Source organism: Schistocerca piceifrons, chromosome 7, assembly GCF_021461385.2.
Source record: "Schistocerca piceifrons isolate TAMUIC-IGC-003096 chromosome 7, iqSchPice1.1, whole genome shotgun sequence".
Classification (NCBI taxonomy): Eukaryota; Metazoa; Arthropoda; class Insecta; order Orthoptera; family Acrididae; genus Schistocerca; species Schistocerca piceifrons.
Window position 1 is genome coordinate 542,730,099 of NC_060144.1, and position 23,597 is coordinate 542,753,695.

General features: G+C 42.4%; 1 protein-coding gene across 2 annotated transcripts in view; it reads left to right on the top strand.

Moving 5' to 3' along the window:
• Positions 1 to 23,597, top strand: part of LOC124804836 (dolichol kinase) — a 58,654-nt gene that overhangs the window by 29,352 nt on the left and 5,705 nt on the right. For both annotated transcript variants that reach the window (XM_047265185.1, XM_047265183.1), the window contains exon 5: positions 17,755 to 17,964. In XM_047265185.1, the coding sequence (XP_047121141.1) occupies positions 17,755 to 17,964 (210 nt within the window). The remainder of the gene's footprint in view (positions 1 to 17,754; positions 17,965 to 23,597) is intronic.

A 23,597-nucleotide genomic window follows, 5' to 3' on the forward strand; every position in this document is an offset into this window, starting at 1 on the left:
GCGTCAACTGTCACCTGCCACACTATACAGCAATCTTTTCTAAATCGCTTTGCAACTGATACTGGTCTACGGATGACCTTACTAGACAGTAAATTACAGCATCATCTGCGAACAACCTAAGAGAACTGCTCAGATTGTCACCCAGGTCATTTTTATAGATCAGGAACAGCAGAGGTCTCAGGACGCTTCCCTGGGGAACACCTGATATCACTTCAATTTTACTCGATGATTTGCCGTCTATGACTACGAACTGCGACCTTCCTGACAGGAAATAACGAATCCAGTCGCACAACTGAGACGATACCCCATACGCCCGCAGCTTGATTAGAAGTCGCTTGTGAGGAATGGTGTCAAAAGCTTTCCGGAAATCTAGAAATACGGAATCAACTTGAGATCCCCTGTCGATAGCAGCCATTACTTCATGCGAATAAAGAGCTAGCTGCGTTGCACAAGAACGATGATTTCTGAAACTATGCTGGTTACGTATCAATAGATGGTTCCCTTCGAGGTGATTCATAATGTTAGAATACAGTATATGCTCCAAAACCCTACTGCAAACCGACGTCAATGATACAGGTCTGTAGTTCGATGGATTACCTCTACTACCCTTCTCAAACACCGGTGCGACCTTCGCAATTTTCCAGTCTGCAGGTACAGATCTGTCGGTGAGCGAGTGGTTGTATATGATTGCTAAGTAGGGAGCTGTTGTATCAGCGTAATCTGAAAAGAACCTAATCGGTATACAATCTGGACCTGAAGACTTGCCCGTATCAAGCGATTTGAGTTGCTTTGCAACCCCTAAGGTATCTACTTCTAAGAAATTCGTGCTAGCAGCTGTTGGTGTTTCAAATTCTGGAATATTCCATTCGTCTTCACTGGTGAAGGAATTTCGGAAAACTGCGTTCAATAACTCCGCTTTAGCGGCACAGTCGTTGGTAACTGTACCATCGGCACTGCGCAGCGAAGGTATTGACTGCGTCTAGCTGCTTGTGTTCTTTACATACGACCAGAATTTCTTTGGATTTTCTACCAAATTTTGAGACAATGTTTCGTTGTGGAACCTATTAAAGGCATCTCGCATTTAAGTCCGTGCCAAATTTCGCGCTTCTGTAAATTGTAGCCATTCTTCGTGATTTCGCGTTCTTCTGAACTTCGCATGCTTTTTCCGTTGCCTCTGCAACATCGTTTGGACCTTTTTTGTGTACAATGGGGGATCAGTTCCACCTCTTACCATTTTATGAGGTATGAATCTCTCAATTGCTGTTGCTACTATATCTTTGAATTTGAGCCACATCTTGTCTACATTTGCATAGTCAGTTCGGAAGGAATGGAGATTGTCTCTTAGGAAGGCTTCTAGCGACACTTTATCTGCTTTTTTGAATAACATTATTTTGCGTTTGTTTCTGGTGGATTTGGAAGAAACGGTATTGAGCCTAGCTACAACGACCATGTGATCACTAATACCTGTGTCAGTCATGATCGTCTCTATTAGCTCTGGATTGTTTGTGGCTAAGAGGTCAAGCGTGGTTTCGCAACCATTTACAATTCTCTTGGGTTCGTGGACTAACTGCTCGAAGTAATTTTCAGACAAAGCATTTAGGACAATCTCGGAAGATGCTTTCTGCCTACCACCGGTTTTGAACAAGTATTTTTACCAACATATCGAGGGAAGGTTGAAGTCCCCACCAACTATAACCGTAAGAGTGGGGTATTTATTTGTTACGAGATTCAAATTTTCTCTGAACAGTTCAGCAACTATATCATCGGAGTCTGGGGGTCGGTAGAAAGAGCCAATTATCATCTTAGTTCGGCTGTTAAGTATAAACTCCACCCATACCAATTCGCACAGAGTATCTACTTAGACTTCACTATAAGATAAACCACTACTGACAGACACAAACAGTCCACCACCAATTCTGCCTAATCTATCATTCCTGAACACCGTCTGAGACTTGGTAAAAATTTCTGCAGAACTTATTTCAGGCTTTAGCCAGCTTTCTGTACCTATAACGATTTCAGCTTCTGTGCTTTCTATTAGCGCTTGAAGCTCAGGGACTTTCCCAGAACACCTACAACAATTTACAACTACAATTCAGACTGTTCCTTGATCCAATCACTACCTAGAGCAAATAGCTAAGAGCACCGGTCATGACGAGAATATATTGCATCTGCAGTAACTGCAATAAATAGACATGACCCCTTTGAGAATGTCCACAGCTAAACTGGTATCAGTGACCGTGATTGCAGTTGCGGCAACAATGATTACCTCAGTACAAAGGACAACTGAAACAAGTAGAAAGATACATATAGTGAAACCCATATTTCACGTTTTCATGAGGTTCAAACTTGAAAAAACTTGAAATTGACGAAAATGCTGGATCAAGGAAAGTATTAAAACCACCCAAAATGTGAGCAAAAATACATGTGATTGGCATATATGATTAAAAATCTCAATCCTCTCCAATACTTCGTATAAAATCTGTATAGACATCTGCTTAATGTCATACTTTTCACCATTGCTGTTATTGTGTAATGTGTATCTTACATGCCACACTTCATATGCTCATGACCATTAAAATGTTATTTTAACCTTCCTGAGAGAAATGTAGATGTGAAAAAATGAGTTCACTTCCCCAATTGACGTTACAAGCTTATTTGAAGTGGACTCAGTGAATTTCTGCACATTGGTAAAATTTAAATTTGAAAGAAAGCTCAGGTGCTACAGTTTCGCTTCATGCCCTCAGTCACAGCTGATGTGAACTTTTTTCAAGCAGTCTTCTGACTGATTTGATGTGGCCTGTCATGAATTCCTCCCCTCTGCCAAGTTCTTCATTTCACAGTAGCTACAGTTTTGCTTCATTCCCTCAGTCACAACAGCCAATCTTTATGATGTACAGCCTGTGGTGCAAAGTGTATACATGAGTAGTGTATGTAGTTGTTGCAACTATATCACATCAGATTTGAACACGAAAGTCTTTAAAATGTGTTATCGCAAAACCTTTGCTCTGTTTCCATGTGAAATCCCTGTCATAACACATCATCTGTATGAAAAGTATATTTTCAGCACTTCACAAAATGCTTTCACCCCTACCAGTACTCCCATCACTGAAGAGCCACTCCCCCTCTCCGTACATCCAGTAGGTGAGCTCATTTTACATGTGTTGGTGTGGTGTGGTGGCCATGCTGGCTATTATGTGACTTAACAAAAGTCACCAAGCAATAAGAGTTCACTAGCCGAAGTGGGCCATGTTTCCACGATTGTGACTGAGCATGTTCTTAGAGACTCAATGTTCAAATTAAAGAGTTGATGGTTGATATTGTTGCTGAATACAGTACATCAGAAATAAATGCAAAAAGATGAAACTAAGTTATAAGTGGCACAAGATAAGATGGTCACATATTGGCTCAATCCAGAACGCTTTTTCCATTACTGCTGCAACCATGCAGTAGTGGTGTCATAATTGTGTGGTGAAGCGCAATTGTGTTGGCAACAATGATCATGGATTATGTTAGTATTTGCTCTCTCACATCTTCCCTCCACAACTGCATAAATATTCCCTTAAATCCTTCACCATCCTTGGTGCGAACCATCTGTCTTTTGTGCCACTTACAAATCATTAAGTCACATCAAATGTCAATAGGAAGAAAAAGGGATGAAGTCAAGTGAGACATTAAGTACTTAGAATCAAGGTAAACCTTACTAGGAGGAAATGTAAAATCGGGGAATTTTTAGCTTTGGTCTTATATATTTTTCATAGGGGTCACTAATTAATGGTGTAGAATTGCAAAAAATGTAAAATCAGAGATTGTAAAAGCAAAGTTCCCCTGTACATCCAGTAAACTAGATAAAAAAATCAACAGTGCCATATCTCAATGAGGAACTTCAAACTTTCAGCACAGAGCAGGAGCATCTAGAGCAGGCTGTTCCAACCGAGCTCCAGGGAGCCGGAGCACTCACTGCGGCAGCCCGGAGCCCGCGTGGAGGGGGAAAGCGAACTCACTGCCCCCTGGCCGCATGCAGCCGCAAGTGACGCAATAATCCTTGTTCAATGACAGCTATGACTAGCTGCGGGAGCCCTGTACCTCTGTTGGAGGATACCTTTCTATTCATTGAGAAGGATGGTCGTCCGCAATGTCTTGTATGTCATAAAGTATTCAATTCTGCGAAGAGGTACAATGTACAACAACATTATACACGTCTTCACGCTGCGCACTACGATCAGGTAGAAGGCGTTGCACGCAGAGAACTGGTAGCCAGGCTTAAGAACGACATAGCAGGAGACGTAAGTTCAAAAACAGTTTCGTAATACGGAGGGTATCAAAACATGCAACATAGTTCGTGTTCTGTAATGCGCTTATAATTTTCAGGTGAATGAGAGCGGAGAAAACACTACTGAATCTGCACTTCGAGCAAGCTACAGGGTCGCTCACATTATTGCGACAAGTGGCAAGCCATTTTTGGTGGGACCACTCGTAAAATCGTGCATGGTAGCTGTTGCAAAATGTTTGTTTCCAATGGAGGTGCAGGCAATTGAAGGGGTTTGCCTGTCGAAGCAAACAATGTCTCGTCGAATCCTGGACATGGCAGCGGATTTAGAAACACAGCTCAGGAGAAAGGCGGAGAGCTTTGTTGCATTTTCGCTAGCGCTTCACGAAAGCATCGACATATCGGACTGTGCTCAACTTGCAGTCTTTGTGCGTGGTGTGGACATGGAGCTGCAAGTAATTGAAAAACTCTTGGATGTGGTACCACTCGATTACACCGCAACAGGACATGACATTTTTGAAGCTGTTTGTGAATCAGTGGACAATATGAATTTGCTGTGGGATAAGCTCCATTCTGTAGCGACAGACGGTGCACCACAAATGATCGGGCGTCACCAAGGTTTTGCTTCTCGTTTGAAAAATACTCAGGGATGAATTCGGGAAAGACATTTTGACTCTTCATTGTTTTATTCACCAAGAGGCACTGTGTGCTGAAACAGTAGAGCTAGGTGGCGTAATGAAAGATGTCGTGAAGTGTGTGAATTTTGTGCGGCGTCACGGTATGAATCATCATCAATTCAAAGGATTCCTGAAAGATATCGAAGTGGAGTATGGGGATATACCTTACCACAGTACAGTTCGTTGGCTGAGTCTGGGAAAAGTTCTTGATGTTTTCTTTGCCATTCGTGAGGAAATATCCCTTTTTCTCGAAATGAAAGGGGAAGAAATGTGTTGTCTGAAAGATATAAAATGGATATCAGACCTGGCGTTCCTAGCTGATATAACTATGCATCTGAATAATTTAAATCTGTCACTGCAGGGCAAAGGGCAGCTAATCGTTGACATGCACGACCAGATCAAAGCATTCATGGAAAAGTTACGTTTATTTGAGAGGCAGATGAGTAATGGACATTTAATGTTCTTCAGTCGTCTTGCTTCTTTAGAACTACCTGAAGGTACTACTTTCGGCGATTAGCAAGCAAAGTTAAAAGCAGCTCATCGCGTCGTTTGAAACACGATTCCGAGACCTCACTAGTTTGGAAATGGAACTTAAGGTGTTCAGCACTCCTTTTTCAGTTTCCCCCGATGACTTGTCACCGTCACTTCAATTGGAGATCATTGATTTGCAAAATTCAACTTTGTTGAAAGAGAGGTACTACAACACTTTGGATTTGTCACGATGGTATCGTTCATTACAGCAAAAAACATTTCCCAAGCTTCACAACAATGCCGCTCAGATCATGTGCATGTTTGGATCTACGTATTGTTGTGAGCAGCTTTTCTCTGTAATGAAAAGAGTAAAAAGTAAAAAGCAAGGAACGATCGTTTCTTCAGAACACAACAATGAAGGCCATCCTCCGCATTAACTCTGCGAATACTTCGACGCCTGATATTTCCGATCTTGTAATGAAAAGAAAATGTCAAGCTACAGAGACCCAATAAAGTTAGTATGCAATTTCTTGTAAAACAGTTGTTTCTTATTTATTTCCTGGTGTAGCATGTCACCACGTCTTAGCAGCTAAGAGTATGAGGTTGTCGATCTTGACGCAGCTGGCACATCAAAACGCTTGCCTTGCTGCCTGCCTCAGCCAGCCGTGCCGCGTGCCGGCCCACTTGACTGGTTACAGTGAGCGACACGGCTCCCTGGAGCAGGGAGCGCTCCGCAGCTCACAACGGAGCCGACGAGCTGGAACAGCCTGATCTAGAGGAACTGTGACTCAAGTTTAAAAGAACAGTGTACCTTGCACTGGATACATGTATATCCAGTAGAACAGTTCATAATGGGAAGGACACCCCACCCTCCCCCCCACCTCCCCAATGTATATAGTTACTGCTATAAAAATCAGAGATTATGTGCAATAGGTGTAAAACAAAGCATAGGACTTAAGATAGAGATATGCTGAATGAAACGCATGTGGCTGTCAAGAAAGCAATGCGTGATGCTTTGTGACTACCATGGCAGTATGTTTCACAAAACCGAAGAATTTCTGATCGTATGTAATGGCTGTTAGTGGTGCTAAAGTTAGTGTCCAGCCTGTAATGAATGAGACAAGAACTGAAATTCAGGGTAGCAAAGCAAAAACTGAAATGTTTATCTCAATTTTCAAATGCTCCTTTACAAAGAAAAACCCGGGAGAACCACCTCAGTTCAATGCTGAAATAAGTATTAGTGTCAGTGGTGTTGAGCAACAGCTGAAATATTTAAAACTGAACAAAGCTCCATGGCCTGATGTAATCTGTATTAGATCCTATACCGAATTTGTCGCTGAGTTAGCATTTGTCGCTGAGTTAGCATTCATCTGCCTATAATCCATCATGGGCCCGTCAAGCAATGAATTCTGCCAATTTTCCTACGTGGAATGTTTCCCTCTATATATATATATATATAAAAAAATAATCAACTCAGGCCCAAATCCAAAACCAGGGTTGTGACTGCAGAACAACACACAGCCTGGAGAGCACTTTTATTAATGACACCAACATGCAGACAGAACAGATCTGAATTCATGAATGAAGAGTGTTGTTATTTATACTAACACAGAATACTTCAGAATATGTAAACATTATAAACAGAATTACAGGAACCAACCAGAAATAAGCACTGAACAACACATATTTGCTGGTGATTGGATTTGAACCACAGCTTGCAGCGTTGCTCCCTGTCTTGGAGAAACGGCAAACCACTGTTTCAGAGGTTCTTATTGGAGCCGACAGTAGCACCATCGACCTAGATATAGAGGTATCCTCTGTATGGCAGCACTGAAGGATTGTAACATTCTGGTTGCACGGTCACATCCTCTTCATTATGAGAACGGAGGTAGCCCCTCCCATCAGAGATAGGCAGTCATTGAGTGGACCTTCAGTTTCCTTGGGTGAGAAATTCCCATCATTATTCTGCACTTCAGGACTATAGTGGGACTTCATATGGAGGAAAGACTGGACATCTCTCTGCACTTTTGGCTTAATGATGAAGGGTCATAATCCTTGCCTTTGTATGTGATGTCCAGCAAGTGACAAAGGGCACATTATGGCTCAAAGTAGCATTTTAAAAACTTTTACAATAATCCCACTTTCCTGGCAGGCGTAAAAATCCATAACAAGTTTTCTAGGGTGTATCTTATTGGTAGGTACTTTGCATTAGAGTGCTCTGTCCCCCCCCCCCCCCCCCCCCCCTCAGCATGCATAGCCTGTGTGAGCCATCTGTCTGATAAAGGCTCTCTAAGGCCATTTGTTGACTCCAGAAACCTCACCAAGAAGTTGATGTCAATTTGGTGGAAAGTCACTGCTAGACAGATAGTTACCAGGTGCGCTGCACATATTGTGGTACATGCTTCTGTCACTGGCATTCCTTACAGTGGTTCAAACATCTGATTCTGTCTAGTCTTCAGAAATCTCAGCATTGTTGCAAAATTTTGGGATAGGTGTCCCTAGATGAGCTGTCAGCTGAGCAGTCATTTCTGTCCCACCAGATTGTAATTCCTCTTACACGAGGCACATCCAGAAAGTAAGTACCATTTCATTGGGGTTCAAGCACTAGTGTCACAGTTCCACACTTTCAGACTCTTCTTTCTGGTTCACTGTCCTTCCACTAATGCCATTACAGATGGATTGTGTTGTTTGTGTGTGTTAGTGATGCTTCAAAATGTTCAAGAGAATCTCTGAGCCTGCCAACTGTGAACTGAATTCTGCATATGGTTTTTGAGTGCAAAGAATGTTAACACAGCTGAAATACATCAACAACTTGTAGAGATTTATGGTGAAGGTGTAATGACTGATGGAATGGTGAGAAAGTTGGTGAGATAGTTCAGTGATGGACAAACCACAGTTCAGTGATGACAAACCACAGTTCATCATGAAGCTCGGGATGGGTAGCAGCCGGCCGGTGTGGCCGAGCGGTTCTAGGCGCTACAGTCTGGAACCGAGAAACCGCTATGGTCGCAGGTTCGAATCCTGCCTCTGGCATGGATGTGTGTGACGTCCTTAGGTTAGTTAGGTTTAAGTAGTTCTAAGTTATAGGGGACTGATGACTTCAGAAGTTCAGTCCCATAGTGCTCGGAGCCATTTGAACCATTTTGATGGGTAGCATTATGTTGTCAATGATGAATTGGTTGGGAAAGTTAATTAGAAAATTCATGAAATCAAATGGTTCACAATTAAAGTGCTTTGTGATGAGTTTCCACAAATTTCAAAAACTGTTCTGCATGAGATTGTCGCAAATAGCCAAACTTTTCACAAATTATGTTCCTGTAAATGCTTATGGGTGTCCACAAAGTGAAGTAACATGGCTTTGCTTTGACATTCCTTACCTGATACAGGGATGAGAGAGATGACTTCTTAAAAAGAACTGTGACCAGTGATGAAAATTGGGTTTTTTCATGTCACTCCAGTATCAAAACAGTTGATGGAGTGGAGGTGCACATGATCCCCCAAAAAGCAAAAATTCAAAACAATGTTAGCTGAAAAAAAAAAAATCATGTGCTCTGTGTTTTGGGACAGGCAGGGCATTCTGTGTGTTGAGTTCATTCCTAGGGTTGAAACCTTCAATTGGATATGATACTGCAAAACACTGAGACAACTTTGGCTCACAATTCAAAGCAAGATACGGGAATGCTCAGTCAAGGTATTGCGTGCATCATGACAGTGAATAACAATTCAGCTGGGTGCAGTTCAATCACAGGCTGTACAACCCCTATCATACACATTCTGACTATCACTTGTTTTTGAATTTGGACAATAGCACTTAGACAACAATGGCAGTGCAAAAGAATGATGTTCAGGAGTGGCTCTCTTAATTGGTGGCATCTTTCTATGAAGGCGGCACAGAAAAGTTTGTTTCTCACTACAACAAATGTCTGAATAATGGTGGCAGCTACGTAGAAAAATAATTCAAGTAATGCTCTTTCTCGTAAAAATAAATTTTGGTTGAAAAAAATATTTTTTGGTGTTTTTCCAAAATGGTAATTACTTTCTGGACATGTCATACAACGGTCTCTTTATCCATTGGAATTTACCTTTAGTCAGTTACCCCTTCTTCAAGGCTTGTATTATTTCAGCAGTGCTATACCTTCCTTCTCTTCAGCAACAATGTCACTTAATGCAATGATCTGAGAATGAGATTTTCACTCTGCAGTAGAGTGCACTCATCCTGGCAGATTAATGCTCTGTGCCGGACTGAGACTCAAACTCGAGACCTTTGCCTTGTGCAGGTAAGTGCTCTGCCAACTGATCTACCCAAGCACAACTCACAACCCGTCCTTGCAGCTTTACTTCCACCAGTATCTCATCTGCCACCTTCCAAACTTCTCAGGAGCTCTTCTGAATAATTTGAGTCTTGGTCCAGCACACAGTTTCAATCTGCCAGGAAGTTTAATGCAATGATGACTTAGATTTCATCAGTGCTGAAGTGTTCCACCAAAGGATTCCTTGAAGGGCAGTCACTTGCGTTTGTGTCCTTTTTTTGTATATTACTGTGAGGCCGTACTCTTGAAGTCTCATTATCCATCTCGCCAATGGCCTGATGGATACTGCAGGCTAGTCAGCCAGCGTAGAGAATGGTGGTGTGCTATAACTGTAAATGTTTTGCCAAATTAGTATGGTAAGAACTGGTCGATGGCTGTAATAACTACAGGGTGGCACTCTTTCTCAGTTACAGAATCGTTTGTCTTGTACAGAGAGAGAATTCTGGAACCCTAAGCAGTCACCTTCTCAACACCTTGCTGAATTTGTACTAAAACTGCACCCATTCATTACCTGCTAGTGTCAGTGGTGTGAAGTTCTGTCTTCGCACTCTTCTCATAGAATGCCAGGACGAGAAAATGTTAGCATCTATTTAAGGATAAGGAAAGATCTTTTTTGCACCTTTTTCGTGGAAAACTTGGTGTATCCCATCAGTATTTCTAGCAGTGGACATGCTGTGGTACGGAAGTCAATTATAAATCACTGGTAGAATAAGCACATTGCGAGAATTTTTCTCAAGCCACAAATGTACTGAGGAGTCGGGAAAACCAGTGACAAATTGTTTTCTCTGGATTGGAAAAGACTCCATTGCCATTAACTAGCCTAGATATCCCAAAATTTTATTTCTTGGTTGATCAAGATGCAATTTCTCATGTTCAGGTGGAGGTTTTCAGCATGGTTGTTGGGCAGCAAACAGATAACTTTAAACTCATAGAGGCTGTCTGGTGTTGCGGAGGCTGTCTTTATCTGGTCAGCCTTGTCATTCCTGTTTACTAGTACCCTGTCTGCATGTCTGTATTTATGAAATACTTTATTCCTTCAAGCAGTCTAGGATGGATGTGCATCAGTGAGTGGCTAGACATCTTTCAGCAACTGACACACACATGCCATGTGCCGTCCTTCACAAGGACCCCAGGAGAGGATCAAGCACACTCTGAAAGTTCATTGATGTCATCTTGTAGCATCTCCTTCATGTCCTCCTAGATTGTCCATTGTTTAGCCTGTGACACCCTTGCGAGTTCTGGTTAGTTGGGTGGATGATACCCAGTGTTGATACAGTGTTCTACATTAGATTGCTTGGTCTACATTTTCTCCACTTCCAGATTTGGAAGCATCCAAAAATTGGCACCATCATTCCTTGGTTGGGCCAGATCGTATTAGCAGTTGTGTTGTACCAGATGAAAGTATACTTGTTGTGAATCTTCAGGTTTTGGTGGCACAAAGACTGTTCCATTAAGTTTCGGGTGTGCAGCCGCAAGAAATCTCCTTCTTCTTCTAATATTTCGGCTGTAAAACGTTCAGCCATCTTCAGAGTGAGCCACAAAACTGCCGCTCCAGTGCTTGCTTCATCCCTTCATTCTGTTGTACCACGTGACTGCGCATGTGGCCACAGATGCAAGTGCGCCAGAGATGTTGGTCGGCGGCAGAGACGTGCATAATGCGCGAGTTGTATCTATGACTCCGCAGTTGATCTTTGTTGGCATATCGATATATCATTGTGAGCTGCACTGTGACAACGTCTTTGCGAGTTTATTACAACAAGTGCCGGATTCCAGGATTTATCAAGATTGAAACCACTGTCTCTATTAATTAAGTTCGTCGTCAAGTGAATTTCAATTGCCTCCTTTACTATCGAATCCCAAAATGACGATGTAGTTGCCAAAATTTCGACATTGTCATACAACATACTGTGACCATTATCAATACAGTGGTCTGCCATGGCCGACTTGTTAGGTTGTAAAAGTCGTGTGTACCTCTGGTGTTCTGTACATCTTTCTTGGACAGTACGAGTTGTTTGTCCGATGTAAGAGAGGCCACATTCACATGGAATTTTGTAAACTCCAGATTTTCGGAGCAGCAAATCATCTTTGACGGAGCCCACGAGTGCAGCTGTCTTAGGTGGACGACGAAAAATCACTTTTATTTTGTGTCTGCCGAGAATGCGTCCTATTTTTGATGAGAGACTACCCACATATGGCAGGAAGGCCATCGATTTAAAGGTTTCTTCATCATCTTCTGCTTTCTTTGTGGTCTCTTTCGGTTTCATTTTCAGTGCCCTCTGTATTTGTTGTGGAGAGTACCCATTGTCTTCAAACACTCTTTGTAAGTGGGAAAGTTCATCTTACAGACTGCTTTCGTCAGAAATAATATGCGCTCTGTGAGTCAAAGATCGGAGAACACTCATTGTCAAGGCAGGATGGTGGCAGCTATTTGCACGTAAATACAGATCAGTGTGTGTTGGCTTTCTATACACTTCATGTCCCAAAGTGCCATCCTCTCTGCGCTGAACCAGAACATCCAAGAATGGAAGGCATCCCTCCTTTTCAATTTCCATTGTGAACTTTATTTGATCGTGGAGGGAGTTCAGATGTCTTAAAAAGTCTTGCAAGTTGTCTTCACCATGGGGCCAAACTACAAAGGTGTCATCAACATACCTCCAGAATACCGTGGGTTTCAAGTCAGCAGATTCAAGCGCCTTCTTCTTGAAGTCCTCCATAAATAAATTGGCCACCAGAGGGGATAAGGGACTACCCATGCAGACTCCGTCTGTCTGTTCAAAAAATTCGTTGTTAAATAAGAAATGTGTGGAGGTCAGAACATGTTTAAATAAAGCTGAAATCTCTTTGTCAAAACTTCTTTCAATAAGTTGCAGAGATTCTGGAAGGGGAACCTTTGTAAATAAAGCCACCACATCAAAACTAACTAATATATCAGACGGGTTCATTTTCAATTATTTCAGTTTACTAATGAAGTCAGCCGAGTTTATGTGGTGAGTACATTTTCCCACAAGAGGCCTCAACAATGATGCCAGATGTTTGGCAATGTCATAGGTCGGAGAGCCTATGTTACTCACTATGGGGCGTAGAGGAACATCTTTCTTGTGTACCTTTGGTAGACCATAAAGTCTAGGAGGCACCGGACCACTTGGTTTCAATCTCCGAACAACTTCTGGTGGAAAGGGAGAATCATTCAGAAGCGAAACAGTTTTCTTCGCCACTCGATTAGTGGGATCCCTGCTGATCAAATGCGCCGACCAACGCCTCTGGCGCATTTGCATCTGTGGCCGCATGTGCAGTCGCGCGGTACAACAGTATAAAGGGACAAAGCAAGCACTGGAGCGGCAGTCTTGCGGCTCACTCTGAAGAGGGTTGAACGTTTTACAGCCGAAATATAAGAAGAAGGAGATTTCTTGCGGCTGCACACCCGAAACTTAATGGAACGAAAGTATACTCGTTCGTAAAATTGAGAGTTTGTTAATTTGCTGCAGGTGGAGATGTAGTGGATACTGTAACACACAAAATATTAGTTCCCTTTATTGTAATAGAGATAAGAAGAATTACTTAACCTTTTACAGTCCACTTGCATGGAATGTCATGAGTATTTACAACCATCTCTGAACACTGACATATTGCTTGAGACAGACAAAATAAGTCTCTGACTCAGACTGTATTTAATAATAACTTTCACTTTGAGATCTGCCTCATACATTGATTACACTGCTGGCCTACTAGAAGACGATGTCATTGTCTTAGATGATCATTGACTAGACTGAATGGTTTAGATATGATGCTGTTATCCTAGTCGATGATAAAGACTGGGCTGAGTGGTTCTGTGTTGCAGAATAATTGCAACGACACAGCAAAACTTTTCTGGGTGGGACTATGCCGGTGTTGCCCATTTGTCAATGCGACTTGCAGTGACTATCTTCTCATATGACCACGTTCGGATGACACCACAAGTTAGATAGTAATTTCTTCTTCTGTGTTGTTTGTAGTGATACATCAGTGGCACTGGGCTGCCCATTCTGGACTGGTTTGGTTTTTTGTGGCAGTTAGCACTTAAAAGTTCTCCTTGACCACCTGCAGTGTCGTAAATGGCCAACAACCATCCAGAGCAATCTTTATGTGCTTGTCAAATAGCTTCATCAGTCTGGAGCTCTGATATTCCACAGTCTGAATGCTTGCGTTACCTGCAAGAAGTCCTTTCTTAGAATATTCTGACAAATATGTATTCTGCATTCTGTAAAAGTGGCAAATTTGAAGAATTGTGATCTGTAATTGATAGTTATGTTGCAGTACATGTTCATATCAGGTGGGCATATTTCCCAGTTGTGACCTTCAACACAATCACTTTTGTATCGTGGAGCATATTCTTCTTTAGCTGGCAGTAACAAGCATTCGACATTACAGAAAAAGGAACCTATGAGTCAGCTAACACCCAGATAGGTTGGCCTTTGATGAGAGTTCCTGAGGTATGTGTAACTGTCTTGTGTTTCACATTTTCGTTTGTGGTGGTCTCAGTCACGTTGCATAGTTTTCCTGAATTGGGCAGCTAGGAAAGTGACCGGCGCTTCTGTACAGTGACTGGGGAATGGCTGCAGTGTGTTGGGGTGTGACCTTGATCAGAGTAAGGTCATGGTCTTAATCCTACACATAGACTATAAATGCAGAGGAGAGAGCAGATAGGTGGAAAGAATACATTGAAAGCCTCTATGAGGGTGAAGATTTGTCTGATGTGATAGAAGAAGAAACAGGAGTCAATTTAGAAGAGATAGGGGATCCAGTATTAGAAACGGAATTTAAAAGAGCTTTGGAGGACTTATGCTCAAATAAGGCAGAAGGGATAGATAACATTCCGTCAGAATTTCTAAAATCATTGGGGGAAGTGGCAACAAAACGACTATTCACGTTGGTGTGTAGAATATATGAGTCTGGTGATATACCATGTGACTTGCAGAAAAGCATCATCCACACAATTCCGAAGACGGCAAGAGCTGACAAGTGCGAGAATTATCGCACAATCAGCTTAACAGCTCATGCATCGAAGCTGCTTACAAGAATAATATACAGAAGAATGGAAAAGAAAATTGAGAATGCACTAGGTGACGATCAGTTTGGCTTTAGGAAAAGTAAAGGGAGGAGAGAGGCAATTCTGACGTTACAGCTAATAATGGAAGCAAGTCTAAATAAAGACACTTTCATAAGATCTGTCGACCTGGAAAAAGCGTTCGACAATATAAAATGGTGCAAGCTGTTCGAGATTCTGAAAAAAGTAAGGGTAAGCTATAGGGAGAGACGGGTCATATACAATATGTACAACAACCAAGAGGGAATAATAAGAGTGGACGATCAAGAACGAAGTGCTCGTATTAAGAAGGGTGTAAGACAAGGCTGTAGCCTTTCGCCCCTACTCTTCAATCTGCACATTGAGGAAGCAATGATGGAAATAAAAGAAAGTTTCAGGAGTGGAATTAAAATACAAGGTGAAAGTAAATCAATGATACGATTCGCTGATGACATTGCTATCCTGAGTGAAAGTGAAGAAGAATTAAATGATCTGCTGAATGGAATGAACAGTCTAATGAGTACACAGTATGGTTTGAGGGTAAATCGGAGAAAGACGAAGGTAATCAGAAGTAGTAGAAATGAGAACAGCGAGAAACTTAACATCAGGATTGATGGTCACAAAGTCAATGAAGTTAAGGAAGTCTGCTACCTAGGCAGTAAAATAACCAATGACGGGCGGAGCAAGGAGGACATCAAAAGCAGACTAGCTATGGCAAAAAAGGCATTTCTGGCCAAGAGAAGTCTACTAATATCAAATACCAGCCTTAATTTGAGGAAGAAATTTCTGAGGATGTATGTCTGGAGTACAGCATTGTATGGTAGTGAAACATGGACTGTGGGAAAACCGGAACAGAAGAGAATTGAAGCATTTGAGATGTGGTGCTATAGACGAATGTTGAAAATTAAGTGGACTGATAAGGTAAGGAATGAGGAGGTTCTACGCAGAATCGGAGAGGAAAGGAATATTTGGAAAACACTGATAAGGAGAAGGGACAGGATGATAGGACATCTGTTAAGACATGAGGGAATGACTTCCATGGTACTAGAGGGAGCTGTAGAGGGCAAAACCTGTAGAGGAAGACAGAAATTGGAATACGTCAAGCAAATAATTGAGGATGTAGGTTGCAAGTGCTACTCTGAGATGAAGAGGTTAGCACAGGAAAGGAATTCGTGGCGGGCCGCATCAAATGACAAAGAAAAGACTATGATTGGCTGCAATTCACTGGCGTGTGTAGGACTGTTGTAATGGTTGACAGCTTGCAACATAATTGTTTTCAAACCCTCATCTTCTTTCTCTGTAGATAGAAACATACAATGTGCCCAAGGCATCCACAGTAAAAATATACTGGCAAGTTGCACTCTGTCCTCCAAATGTTTATTCTTCTTTGAGGCATTACACTAAACAGTGGAGTTGGTTGTACTTAAATTGGTCAGATGCTGGGTTTTCATTTGACACACGCATTGTAACTCCAAATTGGGAAAGACGATTCTTCATGGAGTGTTAGACTGCTGGCGGAGTTGGTATTTGCTGTATGAGAGTCGAGGCCATGACCGTCTACTACATTCAGCATAGACCACATTTGGAAGTTGGACTTATTTCTCTTGTATTTCCTCAATGTGCTGGCACAACTTACGGAATTCCTCTGTTGTAACATCCTTTACAATAAGCACTTGGTACATATCTTCTGTGACTCCTTTAATTATCTGTTGTAACATCCTTTACAATAAGCACTTGGTACATGTCTTCTGTGACTCCTCTAATTAAATGTAAGGTTTGTTGGCTTCTGTCATACTTGTAATCACAATGTGGCACAGGGACAAAATATGCTGTAAGGATGACTGTTTATTTCCTCATGATGTTATCCTTATCCTTCATGCTAAGCAGATTTGTAGTTGATTGTTACCAAATGTTCTCTTCAGTTAGTGCTGGAATTTGTTGCAGCTGTAGAGCTTACCTTCATTATTCTTGAACCACTGTTGGTCTGTGCCATCCTAGGAAAAGTACACATTTGCCACCACATCTTGTCATTGCACCCTTCGTATTTGGTAACTCTCTCAAATCCTTTCTGCCATATGAGATCCGTTGATCTCCTGAATAAATGAACTTTGGGAACAGTGTGCTATGTGTATTTTGGTTCCTGTGTGTGCAGGCGATGAATTTTATCTTGTGTAATTGGAGTCAGAGCAATGTAGACATTTTGAAATACCTCATGCCTCCACCGACCATTGTCACATAGCAGCTGCAGTCAAGTGCAAAACCATAAGCAGATCCATCATTCAAGTATGAGACTGAATGTGCTGAAAGCATGTTTATTGCAGACGCAAATGTAAATAGAGAACAGAACTGTTTCCTGGATAGAAAGTGCTGCAAAAATTTATATGAACAGTATTACTCCAGAATATGCAAACATTATAAACATAGGAAATTTCAAGAACCTTCCAGAAATTTTAAACAGTAAATAACAAATATTTCTGGTGTTTGGGTCGGTAAAGGAAAGGTTTTCACCCTTTTTAATCACAAAACCATGTTACTTTCCAGCTGCTTTTGTAAGCCATCATAAGTAACTCTCATACAAACTCAACCATTATCTTTAAAAAAAAAGCTGGATTCTGATTTTTTATTTTATAACTGCTGTTTGTGATGTACCTGACTGTGTGTGTTGAAAGAAGATATGGCAACCAAAATTATGTGTAATTTCAGGAAAGGAGGCATTCATAAATTGAATTCTTGTTTTACAACTTACAGAAATGTCACCAATTTTGTCAACATTCACAGCTGGTTTGTTATAAATACTTGCATTCAATTTAATAGCTTTCCTTGCATAAATCTGCTGTAAACTTAAAAATGTTTTTAACGTGTGATATATGTTGGAGCTATAGTACTAGATAAACTTTTGTACAGTGTCACTGTATCTATAGTACAAATATTTGTGATCTAATAATAGCTGATGGAACTGTCAGACAGATACTGATGGTATGCTACTGGATTGCATGCTGCGCTGTAGCGGTGGCTGCAATAGCAGTTCAAATACAAGCTGGTAAACATGCTTCGACAGCTACCAGGAAGTCCTTCCATATTTTGGTTGTTGCTGTGTATGTACCAGGTCTTATTGGAACATACTGCCTCCTGTACTTAGCAAGTGGCATTGTGTTGGCATTCTTCGTCATGTTAGAGGTATGTATTTTTGAAATATTTTTCCAGATGGAGAATTTTTTAGTTATAGTGACAGTAGTGTTTGAAAATATATCTATTAATAGTCATTGCTGATTAGACATCTGCAGAAAGTTGCTAATAAGGAGCTGTATGATTGACATAGTTCCACCTGCAATAAATGCTTCCTATAATAAATGCTTCCTATCAGCACTAAGGAATGCTAATATGATATGTGGCCTCCAAATTGTTTGTCTGTTGGTTGTTCAGCATAGTGACAACACATAGCTGCACTTTGTTTCAATCAAGTTCAAAATTTCTGCTTCTAATACCAGTTATTATTAAAATGTAAGAAGTGGGAGATCACTAATGTTAGGCTACATACTAGAATTTGCTCAATGTTACTTTGATCAGCAGAATTCAGCAATAAATATTAGTAACCTCCTGTCCAGGATGAGCACATGTGTTTGTAGTGGAGTATACGATTGTGCTAGAGTCAAGTTATCTTTCAGATCCAAGCTGCATTCTTCTGTCAAATAATTCCACAGATTTCAGCACTGTAAATTCAGCTTCAAGATTAACACTAATTAGCCAGTAAAGGTCAGAGTACTGATTGTTGACTCCAAATCACTAAAGATTGGGGACATTGCATGAAAGTTTTGCTAAGTTCGACATGATGTACCACACGAATAGGAAAGGGGCACTGTGCCACATGCATTGCATACTGTTTTTCTCTGAATCCAAAACTTGCGCTTCTGCACTGCATTCTACAAAGTTCAACACTGCAGCATTCTAGCCACCCAGTGTCTGGCTCTGTGGCACCTACTAAACTTATCACCTCAAATAACATGAGAATTTCACTTGAGTAACCTATAGTTCTCACTCTGCACACCCAACACTGTATAGACACATCCCCACTCTGACTTCAAACCCTTTACATTTACTACACAAGTACAGTATAATGAAGATAAAAACTATGCCTTATAACCTACATCAAAACTATCGACCTCACAGTGTGCCGCTTTCAAAGCCTACCAGCTTCAACAATAATTTATTACATTTCTATTGTCATATGTAACTACATTTATATTCATTTAAAAGAGATAATTAAAAATAAGCATGAGCCTATTGATTTCTGAAAATTTTATCTTGCTCTTTCCACTGATATCCATTTGTCCCTAGATTTAAGTGTGTTCGTTGAATATTCATTCTACATCTAATTATTGCCTTCAAATGGCTCCGAGCGCAGGTTTGCCTCCTCATCAAACAGACGAAGCAGGAGTGTTGGGAATACTACGTCCCCACCAATGGCACACGAACCTCCCACTTGCATGTTTGGACCAAGCTCTGCCGACTTTGCGGCTATCAGAACCCAGCAGGTGTACCGGGAATTCTCAAACAAGGAGCCACATCTGCCGATCTCTATGTAATTGCAGAGAGTCTTGCTGAGCATTATGCTCACATCTCTGCATTGGAGAATTACCACCCCACCTTTCGTCTCGTCAAACAAAGGGTGAAGTGACAACTCCTCTCATTTGCTCCAAGCCACCCTGAGCCTTATAATGCTCCCTTCAGTGAGTGGGAATTTCTCAGTGCCTTTGCCGACTATCCTGACACATCCCCTGGCCCAGATCGCATCCATTCGCAAATGCTAAAACATTTGTCAGCAGATTCCCAACGCCACCTCCTTGTTGTCTTTAACCGCATTTGGAGTGATGGCGAATTCCCATTGCAATGGCGGGAAGGTGTAATCATTCCTGTCATAAAGCCCAGGAAGAATTCACTTGACGTTGACAGCTATTGTCCCATCAGTCTCCCCAACATACTGTGCAAGCTGTTTGAACATATGGTGAGCTGGCGGTTGTGTTGGCTCCAGTCTCAGGACCTTCTGTCTCCATCCCAGGGTGGTTTTCACCAAGGATGCTCCACCATCGACAGTTTGGTGTACCTGGAGTCTGCCATTCGATCAGCCTTTTCGTGGCGACAACTCATTGCTATCTCTTTTGATCTCATGAAAGCCTTTGATACCACTTGGCGACACCACATCCTCGCTACTCTGCGTGAGTGGGGTCTTCAGGGCCTACTCCCGATTTTTTTTATACAGAACTTTTTGTCGCACAACACTATCAGAGTTCACATCAGGGCATCCCATGTACAAGAGAATGGGGTCCTGCAGGCCTCTGTCCTGAGTGTCCCACTCTTTTTTAATTGCCGTCAATGGTCTCACATTAGCAGTAGGATCGTCAGTATCTCCCCTCCTATACACTGACGATTTTTGTATTTTGTTCAGCTCCTCTTCTACTGTTGCAGCTGAACGCCATCTGCAGGGAGCTATACAGAAGGCGCAGTTGTGGGCACTCACTCACGGCTTTCAGTTTTCGGCCGCCAAAACATGAGCGATGCACTTCTGTTGTCGTCGTACCGCCCACTCCTATCCAGAACTTTATCTTGATGACTAACTACTAGATGTAGTGGAGACTTACAGCTTCTGGGACTGGTCTTCAATGCCCGCTTAAGTTGACTTCCCCATCTTAATCAGCTTAAGGACAAGTGCTGGCAGCACCTTAATCTTATTCGATAACTGAGCCACACCAACTGGGGTCCTGATCGTCATACACTGCTGCAGCTGTGCGAAGGCCTCGTACAGTCCCGTATTGATTACAGGAGCATGGTATATGGTTCGGCAGCCCCCCTCTACACTGAGTCTACTAGATCCCATCCATCTCTGTGGAGTTCGCCTCATGACGGGTGTCCTTCCGATCTAGACCCGTGAACAGCCTACTTGTGGAAGCTGGAATTCCTCCATTGCGGCTCCATCGGCAGCTATTGCTCGCAAATTATACCGCCCACATAACATAATTCGCCTCGCCATCCAAATTATTGTCTTCTTTTCCCCAACACGGCGGTCCATCTCCTGCAACGGCAGCCTAGAATTTGACTTCCCTTTGCCATCCATACCCGGTCCCTTCTTCATGAACTTGGCGCTTCCCCCTTACCACCTTCCCCGCTGGTCTACTTCCGTACACCTCCATGGTCCATACCTTGGCCATGGCTTTGGCTGGACTATTGCAAGGCCCCAAAGGCTCAGTTCCACCTGAGGCCTTCCATCGGCATTTTATCTCTTCTTGGCTAGTTCAAGGGCTCAGAAATAAGCTACACCGATGGATCAGTGGTTGACGGTCTTGTTGGTTACACTTACTCTCACATTGGCCATTGCAAACAACTCCTTGCTGGACGGCTGCAGCATTTTCACTGCAGAGTTGGTTGCCATCTATTGTGCTCTTAATCACATCCGCTCCTGCTCTGGTGAGTCCTTTGTCATTTGTGGTGACTCCTTGAGCAGCCTACAAGCTCTCAGCCAGTGCTTCCATAGGCATCCTTTGGTACTGTTAATCCAGTAGTCTCTTTATGCCCTCTGCAACAGTGGACACCTAGTGACCTTCATTAGGACCCCAGGCAATGAAATTGTGGACCGCCTGCCCAAACAGGTCACCAGTAAATCATCTCTGGAGATTGGCCTACCAGAGACCAATTTGCGAGCAGTCTTCTGCCGCAAAGTTTTTGCGATCTGGGATACTGAGTGGCGCACTACGAGTACGCCAAATAAACTCTGTGCTATCAAGGAGACAACGAATGTGTGGCGGTCATCCATGCCAGCCACTCACAGGGAATCTGTTGTCCTTTGCCGGCTCCGCATTGGCCATACATGGCTAACACATGGTTACCTTCTCCGTCGCAAGGATCCACCTTGGTGTCCCTGTGGCTCCCATCTGATTGTCGTGCACATCTTGTTTGACTGCCCAATTTTAGCCGCTCTGTGGTGGACTTTAACCTTCCCAGCACCCTACCTTCGGTGTTGGGCGACAGTGGCACAATGGCAGATTTAGTGTCACATTTTGTTCGTGAGGTTTTTTTTTATCATACTATCTAAGGATGGGCATTTGGTCTTCTTTCTGGTGCCTCGACCCTTCCTCCATTTTAACCATGTCACACTTTCTTTGCATTTGTCGGTCTTGGTGTTCGTCTTTTCCATTCATGTGTTTACCTCCCCTTGTCTGTTTGGGGTGAACATTTTAAGGTGTTACAGAATGGCTGGCTCATGGTCTTTTATTTGTGCGATCAGCCAGCCCAGACCATCTGCTCTTTAGTTTTAACACAATCTTCCTACTTTTCCCTATGGTGTATGTTTTCCCTGTTTTTTGTTCGTACCATTTGTTTTCTTTTTAGGTGTGCTTCCACATTCATTTTCCCCCCATTTACTTTCCCAAACATACTTTGAGAGTTGTTTTACCGTGAGCCTTGTTTGCATCTGGAACAAGGGACTGATGACCTTGTAGTTTGGTCCCTTTATCCCTCAAACCAGTCAACTACATCTAAGATTAAAAAATCTGATTCTAGCAAATAGCACTCATCCAAACTTCCTAGCAGATTAAAACTGTGTGCCCGACCGAGACTCGAACTCGGGACCTTTGCGTTTCGCGGGCAAGTGCTCTACCATCTGAGCTACCGAAGCACGACTCACGCCCGGTACTCACAGCTTTACTTCTGCCAGTATCTCGTCTCCTACCTTCCAACAAAGGTCCCGAGTTCGAGTCTCAGTCGGGCACACAGTTTTAATCTGCCAGGAAGTTTCATATCAGCGCACACTCCACTGCAGAGTGAGAATCTCATTCTGGAAACATCCCCCAGGCTGTGGCTAAGCCATGTCTCCGCTATATCCTTTCTTTCAGGAGTGCTAGTTCTGCAAGGTTCGCAGGAGAGCTCCTGTAAAGTTTGGAAGGTAGGAGACAAGATACTGGCAGAAGTAAAGCTGTGAGTACCGGGCGTGAGTCGTGCTTCGGTAGCTCAGATGGTAGAGCACTTGCCCGCAAAAGGCAAAGGTCCCGAGTTCGAGTCTCGGTCGGGCACACAGTTTTAATCTGCCAGGAAGTTTCATATCAGCACACACTCCGCTGCAGAGTGAGAATCTCATTCTGGGAGCACTCATCCAGTTTTTGATCGATAAACGTTTAATATTACTAATGTCTAAGGTATTCTAAAATTTCCTGTTGTAATTTGCTGTCCATTTACCTAATATCAGTTAACTATAATTGCAATTCTATCAAACTTTTCGTACATCATTCACTACCACATGAAATGCATCACCGAATGACATCTTGAATACAACTATGACAGTTTTGCTATGAAAGTATCAAAAATAAATGTTGAAACATGCCACTTACTTTTGTCATGACTTGGTCATTTTTCATCCAATGAAAAGCACTCTTGTTTTAAATAATGTTTATTTTTCCGAATGTAACATTGTTTTTGCCTAATAAGCACTACATACAGTGTTATCGCAACTTTATATTGATAAGGAACTGAAATTGCGGCATTCTTTGGCAGCACCCAGAGGCAGCCACCAGGTAGTGTTGGACAGCAACTTCTGGGAATTCTACCAGACACTGACCCGGCATGTGCTTTGTCAGTGCTGGCTCGCACACTGTCTGTGGCCAGCAACATCAATGTCTGCTGTTACCTCGCTGGGCTGGTCAGCCACACCCACTTTTGCCCAGGCTTGTCTCTCTCTTTATTGATGATGCACATTATTATGTGCATCTCATACCATTCTCATTAATACCTTTTGCATCTAATAAAGCTTCCAGCCTCACTGTAGA